This window comes from Pseudopodoces humilis, chromosome 3 (genome assembly GCF_049639895.1).
Source record: "Pseudopodoces humilis isolate 2021_Gansu_Grassland_sample_001 chromosome 3, ASM4963989v1, whole genome shotgun sequence".
Lineage (NCBI taxonomy): Eukaryota > Metazoa > Chordata > Aves > Passeriformes > Paridae > Pseudopodoces > Pseudopodoces humilis.
Genome location: NC_142202.1, coordinates 57,685,590 through 57,699,447, shown reverse-complemented (window position 1 = coordinate 57,699,447; position 13,858 = coordinate 57,685,590). Strand labels below are relative to the sequence as shown.

Sequence of the window (13,858 nt, the reverse complement as noted above, 5' to 3'; positions counted from 1 at the left end):
TTTGACCCCACATCCAATCTTAATGAGCTAATACTTGGTTGTGACAGATATAAATGACATTTTTCCAGAAGCATTGTTTGGTGGAAGTTCCAAACAGACAGTTGTAGTCTTATTTAAATTAGCTATTGTTAAATAACAACTAGACACTTGCAACAACCTAACATACTCAGCATTCAACCATCAATAAACACATATTGAACAGTTCCCTTTCATTACTTCTCAGAAGAATCTCAAAGTTGTTGGTTTGTTTTGTTTTTTTTCAATGATATTAGTTTTCAGAAGCACAAATTGCAAAAGTTATTTAAAATATTATGCACTGTCATTGAATGCTACATTAGCTGGTCAAAACACGTTAGCTAAAGGGGCAGTGTTGCACTGAATTGCAAGAAGGCTGTATATGTCTCTCTCAACATACAGCTTCATTTTAATTTTGTGGAAACAACTTACTTGTAGGAACACTCAGTAGATTTAACAGGTGGGCAAGCATACTGAGTATGCCATTCAAACATGTAGGTGCAGTCTGGAGTTTCCTTCAAAAATACAGGCTGAAAGAACACAGTACAAAATGAATTTGCTTTCTCATTTACACACATTGAAACTATGAAATGTGTCAGCCATGCTTCAGGAAGATCCAGGAACACACATTATCTTAGAGCCACAATATGCCTCTGACCAGCTAAAAATCATGGTTTCTCCCAACCCTTGAGTCTATCCCATGAGTTTATCCACATGCACACTTCTGATAGATGAGCAGCCATTAGGAATTGCTGCCTCCCCCATGAAATAAGAAGAGCAAAAATAATTATAGACACCATTGTTTAAGAACAGTAAGGGAAGCACAAATACATACAAATACTAAAAGCAAGTTACCAGCTTATTTTAGGTCTGGCCATGTAATACCTGCTTTCCTGCACATTCAACCTTCTACCTTTTATTTCTTACAAAGAAACTGCTGTCACTTCTGGAAGAACATCCCTTCCCAACATCTCCAAGAGCTTTGGTAATGATAGATGTCCCTTAAAGGAACAACATGCACCAATCTTCCTAGGAAATGATAAAGGTACCATCCATAAACAGGAGATTCAAAACATTCTTCATTTTTTGTCCCATCACAGGACCTTTGAATCGCCTGTCTAATCTGTAAATAATAAGGCATGTTCACGTTCTTCACCCTAACCTTCCATACTTTAATAAAGAGGACAGCTCTGGAATACGTACAGGAAACATGTTTTGAAACTAACCTCAGATGTAGTCTTGTCACAATAGAATAATATAGCAGTTGATCGCTCATATATTTTATGACATTTTTCTCCACTGGTATAGTTAATCATGATTAAACCATTTTTGAAGGTCAGTTTGTCTGTACGTAAGCCTAGAAGCAAAGAGTTGAGAAAAGTCAGCAGCTACAGTAAACACACAACCACAGTAACAGGGTCACATAAACAGCAATAAAATGCACAATTAAAGAATATAGACAGATCTCAACCTTCCTCTAAAAGTCCAGTCAAAAGGGACTACTACTCCAGCACTGTAAAGGCTGAGCTCATTCATAACTGAGTGTCAAGGTAACTACACATATGACATTTTATCTGCACATTGAGCAAAAGCATTGAGGTGCTTTATCTCATTAGATGCACTAGATTAGCAAGAACCCTTCTTCTATTACACCCTGGTTGATTTTCCTGTTCCCTAGGCTTGTTTAGGTAAGTGCAGTACCTGCTACTTTTTTGAAAGTAGGGCCCATCTTCTTCACTTGACACGATGCAACACTGTGACGCCCTGCACCACAAGCTTCTGTTATTTCTCCACAAACTCTGAAGTAGTAGTCATACTCATCTGTACTCACTTTGATGTCTTTATCAGAAAGTGGCTTCAGGTTAAAAACATGACCATACCTTGGATCTTTCACCTGGCAATCATTTCCTTTAAAGAAAAGTTAAGAATTTAAAATACAACTTAAGATCTATTAGCCTTGCCAAATACACTGGGGACAATTAAGGCTTACTGGACAAATAAGACCACGAAAATGAGTAGCTACTTTAGAGCAGTGACACTGAAGAACCATCTTAGTTCAGCTAAGCAACTCCTTTTGAGAAATCACTAATATCCAGAACTACGTGACAATACATAAATGGCACATTTCTTTTATAACTGCCACTAAAAAACAAGATGCAAAAGTCACACTGTAGTTCAAAAACTGCCTCAGAGTGGTCTCGAGTTCTTCCTTCAGCTGTGCTGAAGGTTAAGTAGAGAATCAGAGACCCTAAGGCCAGAATTTACTTAATTATCTGGAAAGAACAGCAAGGTCACAAGATCAAAGCAAAAGGTGCCTTGTATCTTCTTTTAACAGCTCTGAAGTTTGCTGAGTTAAGAAACTAATGCGTCATAATAAATATTTACTCCAGCTTACAAATCTACAAAGATGCATATAAAAGAAGGTTTAGGAAAATTATAGTTACGTGAGTCTCATTAGCTGATATATATGTCCAGGACTATGCTGTTGATCAAGTCCTCAGTTTCAAAGCGACCCTTTGCTCAACACTGTGAAGCTTTTTAAAAAATCATCAGACTGTATCACTTGAATATTATGCTTTTCTCGATCATGCAAGTTGGTACCAAGCTAAAGACATCAGTTTTCCTCCCTTAAAACCACAATTCAGTCACCAGTGTCCTGCCCAGTGATTATGTGCTACAGAGCAGTAGTTTGTGAACATTCCTCATGCCATGTCAGGTCACTGGCAGCTTCAATAATATCTAGGACCATTGGGATAGATCCTTTACAGGAAGTCCAGATGTTTTATAAGGAATTACCTGCAAGCTGCAAAACAAAGCCTGCGAAGGCAGAGAAGACACTCCTACACACTCCATCTCCCATCTAAGAGACAATCAAGTACCAGAACTAGAACTAGTGATTTCTTATTGCACATTCTAGAATCAAATACAAACTGAAACTCCCCCCACTTGCCTCTCCCCCACTGTCTAACTAGGATCAAATTTAGTCTTGCTTCAAGTCTTTAGTGAGGGACAGGGAATAACTTGACAGGGCACAGAATCAACTGTTCTCATAAAACCTGATGTTTTAATATTTACAGTCTCTGTGATTTAACAAGGTTACTACAATGCTTTCTCAAAAGCATTCCATACACGCCATCTTCTTTCCCTAGACAGGCAAGTACATTTGCCTGTCATCCTAACTTGTATTTTTAACATTAGATAGGATTTGTAGTTAGTTTAAAGCTCAGAATGGATATTCCTCCACAAGCCAACACTTGTTACAGAAAGACTGACAGGACAAGAAACCAACATAGTTTCATTCAAGTATTTATTACTTGTACAGTCTGATTGATATTTTAAAGCTCAAATAACTACACTTACCTTCTGCTTTGTGAACTGGACATGCTGCCAAGGTCCTCCAAACAAAAACAAACTCACAGTCATTCTCTTGCTCCAACACTGGTGATCCCTACAGAAAAGATCCATATGAAGGAAGCTTACTAATAATTTCATTGCAAGTCTCAAAACATACATGCATAGCTTTTTTTTTACTACAGTTGCACAGTTTAAAGTCTCCACTATCAAACTTTAATATTCATGTTCAGCAAAGTGCTGCTTTTGGTGGCTCCATGGATTCCATGATAGTTCACTTTTGTGTTCTACAGGTTCAGTAAAACAGACACAGCTTTATTAAGAAGAGACAAGGAAAAACCCAGTATGTAAGCTTTTACTTTTAGAACCACGCTCTCCATTTTAAGAGGAGTAAACATGGTCTATTTTGGTACAAGCACTAAAATCCTCATTAATAGCAAGTAGAACAGAAAATTACCGTTGTTTGATCGCACTGGAAGATTATACGTGTAGAATAACGCTGATTATCTTTGCAGGTGTCACCATTCAAGTAAATAATGCTTAATGACCCATCAGTAGCAGCCTGGGGGTTTATCTGAATGACTCCAAGGTTCTTGCTCCCATCAGTGTATTTCACACAAGATCCTATGGCACCACCTACAGGAAAAGAACTGGGTTTTAGTTCAAGGCTTTGATAACTACAGTTAAATTGACTGTAGAATAATAGTACAGGGTAGCTTTAAGAGAGATTTGAAGTAAACTGTCTCAAACTCCCGAAGCAGAACACAACACACATATTCATCAACACAGTTAAGAGACACTGTGTACCTAAAGCTTTTGAGGAATAAAACAAGTTACTCCTGCATACTGAAATCTTTCAAACTGCACTAATTTACCTGGCTCCACAGACTCATAGACGACTACAGTACAGTTAAATATATTAAACTGGCTAGAAATGCAGAAAGACATGGCATAAGCTTCTCATTCTGGCCTCATTCAGTTAGGAGGCTTCAACATTTGACTCTCTGTAGTAGTTTCAGCTGGGTAGAGTTAATTTTTTTCACAGTGGTGAGTATGGGGCTGTGTTTTGGATTTGCGCTGAACACAGGGTTGACAATATAGAGATTTTTTTTTGTTATTGCTGAGCAAGGCTTACACAGAGCCAAGGCTTTTTCTGCTTTTCCTACTGTCACATCGCAAGGGAAGTTGGGGGTGCACAGGAGGCTGGGAGGAGACAAGGCAGGAGCAGGTGACCCAAATTGCCCAAAGGATATTCCACACCATCTGACATCATGTTCAGTATATAAAGTGGGGGAAGAAGGAGGAAGAAGGGACATTTGGAATGATGGTGTTTGTACTCCCAAGTCACTGTTTCATGTCATGCAGCCCTGCCCTCCTGGAGAAGCTGAACATGCTATGGATAGCTGATTGCCCATGAGAAGCAGAGGATTAATGCCTTGTTTTGCTTTGCTTGTATGCCCAGCTTGTGCTTTACCCACAAAAAGTCTTTGCCTGAAACCACAAGTTCTCACCTTCACCCTTCTGATTTTCTCCCCAGTTCTGCTGGTGGGGAAGTGAGCAAGTAGCTGCATGGGGCTGATTGCTGGCTGGGGTTAAATTATGACACTTTCCTATCATTTAAAAAATGATAACATCACCTGGCAAATACTGCCCTCAATGCAATTTTCCCAAATGCATTAATATACATCTCAATGCAAGAGTCTTGATAAGCATTAAGACTGCTCTCCGTTTGCCAAAGTCTGTTTATTAATACTCCCAACTTATGTCACCTAGGTCTGTGCCACTTCCACAATTAAATGGACAGGAGTCAATAAATCTTATTAAAATACCCAGGGACATCATTCTGACTATAAGATCTTGCATCAGAAGACACAAGAAGTGCTTGTTACTTGGCTTACCAGGACATCCAGTCACGTAGGGCAAGGGCTTGCAGACATTCAAGAAAAATGTTCGCTTTTTTGCTTCCTTTGAAGTGTCTATAGCAACCCATGGCTCACCCTCTTTGCTCAAGTCACTTAGGTCATACTCATTGCCAGCAGCATCTGGAAGAAATGCAGTAAGCTGAGAGAACTTAATACTTGCAGCAGAATTTGATTTGAAATTATGCCAGTTTCACTGACAAATACACAATTCAAAATAATTTTCAGAATCACATTAGATATGTATTAAGAGAATGCACTGTTGCCACAGAAACCTCCCCTTACCAAATGCAGAACATAGTTCCTCTGACAGTTACTTGCCAAATATAACTTCTCCACAATTCACAGGTGCATTTTTACAGATGTCAATACTAAATTAACTCTTTTCCTTCAGAGATGGGCTGAAGCAGCATCAGTCACAAAAATGATTAAATGTTTTCAAATTAATTAGCAGCTTTCTTGGGTATACCACAATGTTTTAAATTAGCTTCTTTCCCTGTTTTTGTAAGTTAAGCCTGCTTCAAACAACTTACCTCTTCTCCCACCCTACAACTTCTACACAGATTTAAAGTCTTACAAGTGTCTTCACAATTAGTATTCTTAAAGCCCTCCACTGAGCAGTTTGCTGTCCAGTTAATCCTTCCAACATGGCACACAACCCACCTAAAAATCCAGGTACTTACCTGTAACCTGACAATCTACAGGAGCAGGAGCACAAGCCAGAGCTGTGTGAAACTCAAAAAATGTATCATGGATGTGCAGCACGCTGTTTATCTCCTCACGCACAAACTTAAGCTCTCCGGGATATGAATCATTACAAATGAAAGTCACTCTGAACATGTCTGATGTTCCTGTAAAACAAACAAATATATATATAAAACAAATTTATCTACTGATGGTTCTATTTGGAACAGAATTTGAATTTAAGTTTGAGCTAATACTTGACTTCAAAGTTTTCTAACGGTTTCTTGTTACTAACTGCTTTGAGGATAACACTACCTACTGCTTATGGGGTTTTAGCTGTAAATATGCAAGCCTTCTTTAGAGAGCTATGAAAAATTGCCTGTCAGCCACCACTACATCTACAAATAAGAGACCAAAATACCTTGACACATTTCAATAACATAATTATCTTCACTGACCTCTGTTCCCTATGTTCTTTGACATATATGAAGAAACAGAAACCAGAAATATCACCAGTGGTAACTGCAACTTTTAAATTACATCACTCAAAGTTTTGGGTTTGGGAGTTCTGTTTGTTTGTAAGAAGTCCAGTGTAATGATTGCAAAACAAATAATACTAATCCTATCAAGGTAGTATATGTTAAGAAGTGACAGAATTATGTCAGGGAGTAGTATTTATCATCAAAATCAAAAAGTTTTCTAAAAATTATAGAACCTCTCAAAGCAAAATATGTAAGAGCTTAATCACTGTTACATTTTATGTATAAAAATGTCACAAGTGAGAAAATAAGAGATAGCACCCCAGAAATTTGTACAGAGGACAAGCATACTGAAGCATTTGAAGTTCCTGAATCCAAAACCCAGTTTTCCCAAGTCTTTTTTTGTTAAGATATCATATTCCTTTCTATGAAGCTCAGTTTCAGTGTAATTGGGGAGCATCTAATATCAAAAAATTAGATATATATTTTTCATTCACTTTATCTGCAAAAGAGACTTAAAATTCATGAAGTAGGTATATATGAAGTATTAGAGCAGTAATTCAAAAAATTCCATACAAGAGACTATAAAGCTTTCTGAAAACTGACTTTCAGATATGAAACAACTTTAGAGAGCGTTATCCATGAAACTGAAACTAAAAGCTATTAATTCACTTAGAAAAAGAACCTAAGTTAATTTTGTTTTCCCAATTTGACCATCCATTTCTCCATGCAAGGACCAGTATTTTTCATCTGCTAAGGAAAAAACTCTAGACTGCATAGAGTCACTTTCCCAGAGCACACATACTACTGAAAACTGAGTCACTACCTTCTGCATAACTTTATTTCTTCCTAAAATTTCCATATGAGCCTGCTCATTTAAGTAATTAATACCAAGCCAAACAGACCTCATTACATGAGCAAAAGAAGGAATGAAGACCACTCACACTAAGTTTTTACAATACACTGTGTATTTCCTGAACTCACCTGATTCCACACGAAGAGGACCTCTGTAGGTAAGAGTTAGAAACCCTTCACTGGATAGGTAAAGGGTTTTGTCCAATTCCAGTGGCCTCACAGGTGTCTGATTTTCTCTTTCACAACCAGCAGCTGTTTTGCCATTGATTTTACCACAATACGGCAAGTGTCCACAAATGTTTAGCTAGAAGTTTTGAAAACATGTAGATGCACATAGCATTAACTGCATTAAAAAAACAAGGTCCACATAGCCATTTCTACATCATTAAAACCCTTGTCGAGAACTATTTCAAACAACACAGTTCTCTTGCAGTTTGGAAAAGACAAACTAGAATTCAGCTATAATAAAGTAAGAGTATCCTCAATCTTCAGATTACAGGGTCCACAAATTCTCCCCACTAGAAATATAGGATGTGGTTCAGCAAGTTTATTCTTGGCCTAAAGATACCATTACGGTATTATCTGTGACAGCCCAGGATTGCTGGCACATACAGATTACATTAAAAACACTGATATGGACAGACAAAATCCCTTTCTAGGCTTTCCCTGTCAATTTCTTCAGAATTAGCAGATAAATTGGTAGTATACAACAGAGTCCATAAGGAGAAAAATCGCCCCAAAAAGGCAGACTCAAAAGTGTGGCTACCCTGTGTTCGCCAAGGACCCGAAGTTTAATGCTTTTAAGACCATCTAAGATGAAATTATCTTTCTTTCCTTCCCTCAACCACAGTGCTTTCCTGCCAACTCATGCTTCTTAAGAGGACTGAGTGAAAGCTCCACTAGATCACTAAGCAAGACAAAAAAATTCAGCAACAGCACTCATGAACAGCAGATTGTACAGCCAAAATCCTTACCGAGAAAGTCTTCCCGTTGCCAGTAACTGTATAGCCCTCCTCAGAAGCCAGTGGCTGCAGGTTGAACAGGAAGCCAGTGTCTGGATCTCGCACAGAGCAGGACTGGAAAGAAAAAAAAAAATTAAATAAAAAAATTTCTCCTTATGCATTTCTTCTGTTTAGATTTTACCCCTAACATGTTTCAAGAACCAAAGCAGTGATTTAGACATATTCCTAAACTGCATACCAGAATACCAGAAAACAGTTCTGGCAGTAACTTCCTTCAATTATTTTGTATGTTGGTTCAATTCTTTTTTTCCTCTATCAGCCACACCAACATATCAAAGTGGAATTTAACAGATGGCATCGATCATATTAGCTAAGAGCACAGAAATTTTTACTGAGGGCTGTCTTCACACTAATGTGTTTATGTTGAGATCTATAAAGTAGAAGCAACTGAGTAGATTTCACAGAATATTCTGCATTGGAAGGGACCCACGAAGATTTTTGAGTCCAACTCTTTAATGTATGGCTCATATGGGGATTGAACAGAGATCAAACCCTCAACCTTGTATTATTAGCACCATGCTCCAACCAGCTGAGCTAATCTCAGGTTCTAGTGTGAAAAAAGAGATGTCTCATCTGATGAGCTCCACAAAACAAGGACAATACATTTCCTTACATATAAATTCAGTTTTACTAGCAACATACCAAGGGGATGAAATATTAAATGAAGCATTCAACAGCAAATAAACTGCTCTCAAGAGATAGCACCTGAATATTTTGGTCAGAAGTTCGACATTTCAGAAACAATAAAAAATAAAGCAGTAAGATATCACAAGATTACATCATGACCAACTTAAGACTTCACTTTAGTTAGTTTTCTTCAAGAGCCATTTAAACACAGAAATCAGGAGTTCTAGAAAAAAAAAAAATTGGACTTTGAGAATACAAAAACAATTTACATTCTCCTTTCTTACCTGAGAATCATCTTTTGTTTCCTTGATTGGGCAAGCAGCCTCAGTTTCCCATAAAAAAGTGGCCACACAATCCAGAATAGCAATAAACCGTGGGCTGCTGCTCTGGAAATAGTTGTAGAGGAAGACCAGAGTAAGCGTAAGAGCTAACACTCTGTCATGTTTGAGATTCCACCTTAGGAGAAACTGCAAGGTTCTTCTAAAAGACTTCACTACAAAGGCACACAATTCCTACCCCACTTCCCTCTCCCCCAATTTTTTTTTGAAGGTCATCACTAAAAATTTTGTCTAGTTAAACGCTTACCATGTCACCACGCATTAGCAAAGAACTGCTTCTGACATCCAAATACTGAGATTAAATTCAGTATTTAATCTAGACATGTATAACTAGATCTTGTCTCTGTCTAAGCTTTGAGGAATTTTGGGGTGTAATACATAGTCCATAATAAAAAAAAAAACAAACAAAAAAACAAAAGTAAAGCAACAGAAGTCTGTTAGGTGAGGTAACAAGGTAACAGGAATATTAATTATATACACTTCATGTCAGTATTTTCAGACAAATGCAAAGCAGTTCATAACTGCTCCCTGTCACAGATTTTTCACCACACCTCTTGGCTAAAGATCATGTGGGTGAGGGGAGAGTAAGACCTGCAGATTCACAAAACCAGGAAGAACAAGTCTACAGAAGCTTAAGTCTAATAATCCCATCAGTCTAAACTTCAGTATGTGGAATTGAATCCCCAAAAGCTCTATAGATTTAAGAATTCTAGAATCAACAATCTACAGAGAATGCAGAACCTAAGCCAGAGAATACACATTACAATATTTTTCCACTTAAGAGTGTCCACAATGTTTGCAGTTTTAAGTACTCATGTATTTTTCATGCTAATTAGACTAGCCTGAAATATTATAGTTCATCAAGGCTGTTAGTTTTTATCTAGTTCTTGTTTATGATAAAATACTCAGACACGTGCTTCTCTAGCATCTAAGTCAGCCTCGTTTTTACATCTCTATTTTAAACCCTCAAGAAGTCTCCCTTGCCATGAATCTGCTATACACTACACATCTTCATGTGGCTTCATGTTCCAGGATAAGAAACCTACTATGATGAAATAACAACTGAAAGATCATTTGTCCTTACAAGAGTGCCCCTGGAACAGACAAAGTGGATGGTGGTGGTATAAGTAGTTGTCTTTCCATCAGCATTGATGCACACGGAGCCATTTGCATAGGTTAGAGAAACATGCCCAGGTCTTTCAATTACTAGTTCTTTGCTGGCAACACCAAGATTACTAATAGAGGTGAATTCAGAATAAGAAGCCTAGAAATAAAGAAAAGCATAAAAGCATGTCAACAACTTTTAAAAAAACAGATACAACCAAAAAGAAGATACATACTACAATACTTTTGTACACAGGGTTGAGAGTTTTGACTATAACAAAGGTATAGAGATACCTCTACAACTCTCTCCCATTCTGTATTCAAGTTTCACATATTTAACGGACAGCTTCCACAACCAGGTATGGTTTCATTTTTGTTGTTTTTATTTTTAATACAATAGGGTGCTTATAGTACCTTAGAACACCTATCTGCAGCTCCTGGGCTACGTAGCTTAGCAATTTAGTAAGGCCTAGGTCTTCTGCAGCAGGCAGAATTTATTGTAGAGCTCTTTAAAACCATGTGTGGAAGCCTCCAGATGCTCTCAGCATCAATTTTAGGGATCTGCCATGCTTAGCGAAGGCTAAAAATCACTAACAGAAACTGAAACCAGGAAGACAGTAGGTATACCAAAGTATACAGTCATTATCACTTCAACATAACTGCTGGTTCCAAATTTTAAGAAACTACTTTATAGCAGCAACAAACTGAAGAATATACCTCCAAAACTGCTGTCCACAGACTTCTGCCCTTTTAAATTTTTTGTAACAACTTTGCATTTAGATTGACACAATGTGCTCACTTTTCACTCCACCATCACAAGCAGTAAAGTAACAAAGCCCTAAAGTGTATCTACATGTAAAGTAAGCAGCCTTGCACAACAAGGACTATTGCAAGCATAGGGAAGGAGTAATAATCATCTCTCAAGTGCAGTACGTGACTGGCTTCAGTCTCTAACACACCCCCTTTAACAGTAAGGAGGGAAGGTGTTCTCTCTGTTTTATAGAAGGAATTAGGATGGCTTGGTGAGTCTCTAGTTCAGCTTCCCCTCTTTCCAGCTCTGAGTAGCAATGAAGTCAGGCAGTGGGCAATTGGGTTGATTCAGCCTGTCAGCTGTTATCACTTCTATGATACATTGTTATACTTCGGAGCAATACAGAAGTAGAAGCCCAGAACACCCACCAGCCCTTTTTTTTTTTTTTTAATTTACTTGGAAACATCTGCCTGATCTAACCCTCAGATCCAAAGAAAGCTCAGGGAGGGCAGAAGCACAACAGAGAATCTTGAAACAAATTTTTCCACAGCTCAATCAAAAACAAGCCAGAAGCATGACAAAGTATCCAGGAGGATTGCCTGTTCCAAAAGAAATGTGTATTCCTAGTATCTGAAACTCCAGCAATTCATACAGACGAGATGCAGTTTGTCTGCCTCTGAAATACAGGGCAAAAAATCATGAGTTTCAAACATGACATTGCTACACTTGTAAAAATTAAAGCCTTGTTCTTTGAAGAGGCTGACAGGAGCTCTACCATTTTGCTATAGTTATGCAACCATTACGGTACACAGAATATCCCTTTGCACAAGGAGTCAGAATTCACATGGCTGTCTTAATCTCACCCATGTCTGTTTCAATCTCACTCATGTGGCAACCCAGCTCTGAGTTGGGATGGAAAGGGTACTTACAGAAGTATGCCTATACGCCATCTGACAGACAGACGCTCGCCGGTCACATCCTGGGACAGCAATCAGGGGTCGACAGACATTTATGTAGTACTTCTTGTACTCACTTGGTCTTGAATTATCCATGGCATACCAGTTTTCACCTCTCTTCTCAGATTTTGCTAATCTGAGCAGAAAGAGAAAGTTCTGCTCTAAGAACACACATTCTTCATAGACTTCCTCTAGCTTTCTCAGTCTTGAGAAACAAAGCAACCCTAAGGCATTCCCCACTAACTTTTCCCCTTCATTTTTAAGTGCTACAATTAGAAAGAATACTCCTGGGATACAGAGCACAGCTAACAAGGTAACATGCTTTTATAAGCAAAACCATCCCAAAAAGTCAATTTACATCCTGGGAGGAGGCAAGTCAACATATTAGAGGGATTTCAACATACTTGCAGTCAAGACCGTCACAACAGTTAAAACTTCTGGTGCTGTCTGCACAGCAAACCAACCTCAGCCAGAACACCAAACTAGAATAGCTAAGTTACAATGCATGTGTCACTTTCCTACCTTGACAAGTCATATTGGTCCATGGTGTTGCGATCTGTCACAACACATTCCAGCGGAATATCTGGACAAGCATGCTCAGTGTACCACCTGAAGTTGTAGGTATAGTTATCTTCTTTCTACAAATGAGCAGAATAGGTCAGAGGCTTTCCACACTGATAATTTTGTGACTCACAGCTACTTCTTTATATGTCAAGCTTGCTATCTCCCCTTGGTTTTGGGATATACCTTCTCAGACTGACTTGTGTTGGTCTGTCCTGTTATAGATCTTGTCATTCCCTGTGTCACCAAAAATGCTCTTGCCAACAAAACCTCCTCTGGTTCTGTCAAACTGCTGTCAGCTGTTTACACAGTTCTACCATTTGTTACTTGTCAGCCAGTTTGAGTTTTGCCAGCTAGAAACACAAGATGGTCAAAAGCACTAATAATTACAGGGTCCAGGGATTAAAGGAGGCTTACTGTTCACTGGTGAAGGAAAGCTTTATGGTTACAACAAGAGTCAAGTATACCAAGAGAACTATCTCTTTTAGTCTACTTTATAGATACTGGATATTTCCACACATAACACTTTGCTTATATTGACCTAATAGCTATTGTCAATATTTTAGGATGGAGATCCTTCCTTTCTTTATGCAGAACTTCTTACCTGATACTCAGGCTGACCTATTCCAGCATCACGGTCACACAGGAAAGTTATAAGGGTAGAGCGCTGTGTTTTATTCTCATTGTTGTATGCTGTACCATTTTTGTAGGTCAACTGAATCAGGCCATCGTAATAGGAAAGTTTGGAACTGGGCAGTCCAAGACTCCAAAACTGATCCTTACTAGAGAAGAAAAATTGAGTTTTGAGAGTGAACAGAGTACAAAATTAATTGTCTCTAAGAGAAGTCTTACAAATAGTAACCATGTACATTTATACAAGACACCATAAGATGGTATAATAATTAAATAAGGTTGATTAGACCTCAGTGAGCTGGAATAAAAAGAACACAGCCAAAAGGAAACTTAACAGATGTTCTCCCTTGAAAAGGAAAGGAAGTTACATATTGCTTAGATACCTAGAAAACTTTAATACCCCCTTCTCTAAAAGGGTGACAATAACATCAAGTTCTCATTCTCCAAAGCAGAAGTCAAACTGCAGACTTGGAGTCATCTTGGGGTCAAACTGGCCTCATCCGATTACATATAGGCAGTGAAGACCTAGCACTGCACAACAGCTCTCTGCTAGGTATCGGCTT

General features: G+C 38.3%; 1 protein-coding gene across 1 annotated transcript in view; it reads right to left on the bottom strand.

Moving 5' to 3' along the window:
• The window catches only part of IGF2R (insulin like growth factor 2 receptor), a 58,183-nt gene that overhangs the window by 18,311 nt on the left and 26,014 nt on the right, over nucleotides 1-13,858 (bottom strand). The window contains exons 16-29 of the mRNA XM_005518638.3: nucleotides 13,267-13,444; nucleotides 12,624-12,739; nucleotides 12,075-12,237; nucleotides 10,375-10,554; nucleotides 9,237-9,338; nucleotides 8,278-8,379; nucleotides 7,433-7,607; nucleotides 5,969-6,136; nucleotides 5,265-5,408; nucleotides 3,824-4,002; nucleotides 3,376-3,463; nucleotides 1,717-1,923; nucleotides 1,242-1,372; nucleotides 448-545 (exon numbers count right to left, since the gene is read on the bottom strand). Coding sequence (XP_005518695.3) covers nucleotides 448-545; nucleotides 1,242-1,372; nucleotides 1,717-1,923; nucleotides 3,376-3,463; nucleotides 3,824-4,002; nucleotides 5,265-5,408; nucleotides 5,969-6,136; nucleotides 7,433-7,607; nucleotides 8,278-8,379; nucleotides 9,237-9,338; nucleotides 10,375-10,554; nucleotides 12,075-12,237; nucleotides 12,624-12,739; nucleotides 13,267-13,444 — 2,031 coding nt within the window. The remainder of the gene's footprint in view (nucleotides 1-447; nucleotides 546-1,241; nucleotides 1,373-1,716; nucleotides 1,924-3,375; nucleotides 3,464-3,823; nucleotides 4,003-5,264; nucleotides 5,409-5,968; nucleotides 6,137-7,432; nucleotides 7,608-8,277; nucleotides 8,380-9,236; nucleotides 9,339-10,374; nucleotides 10,555-12,074; nucleotides 12,238-12,623; nucleotides 12,740-13,266; nucleotides 13,445-13,858) is intronic.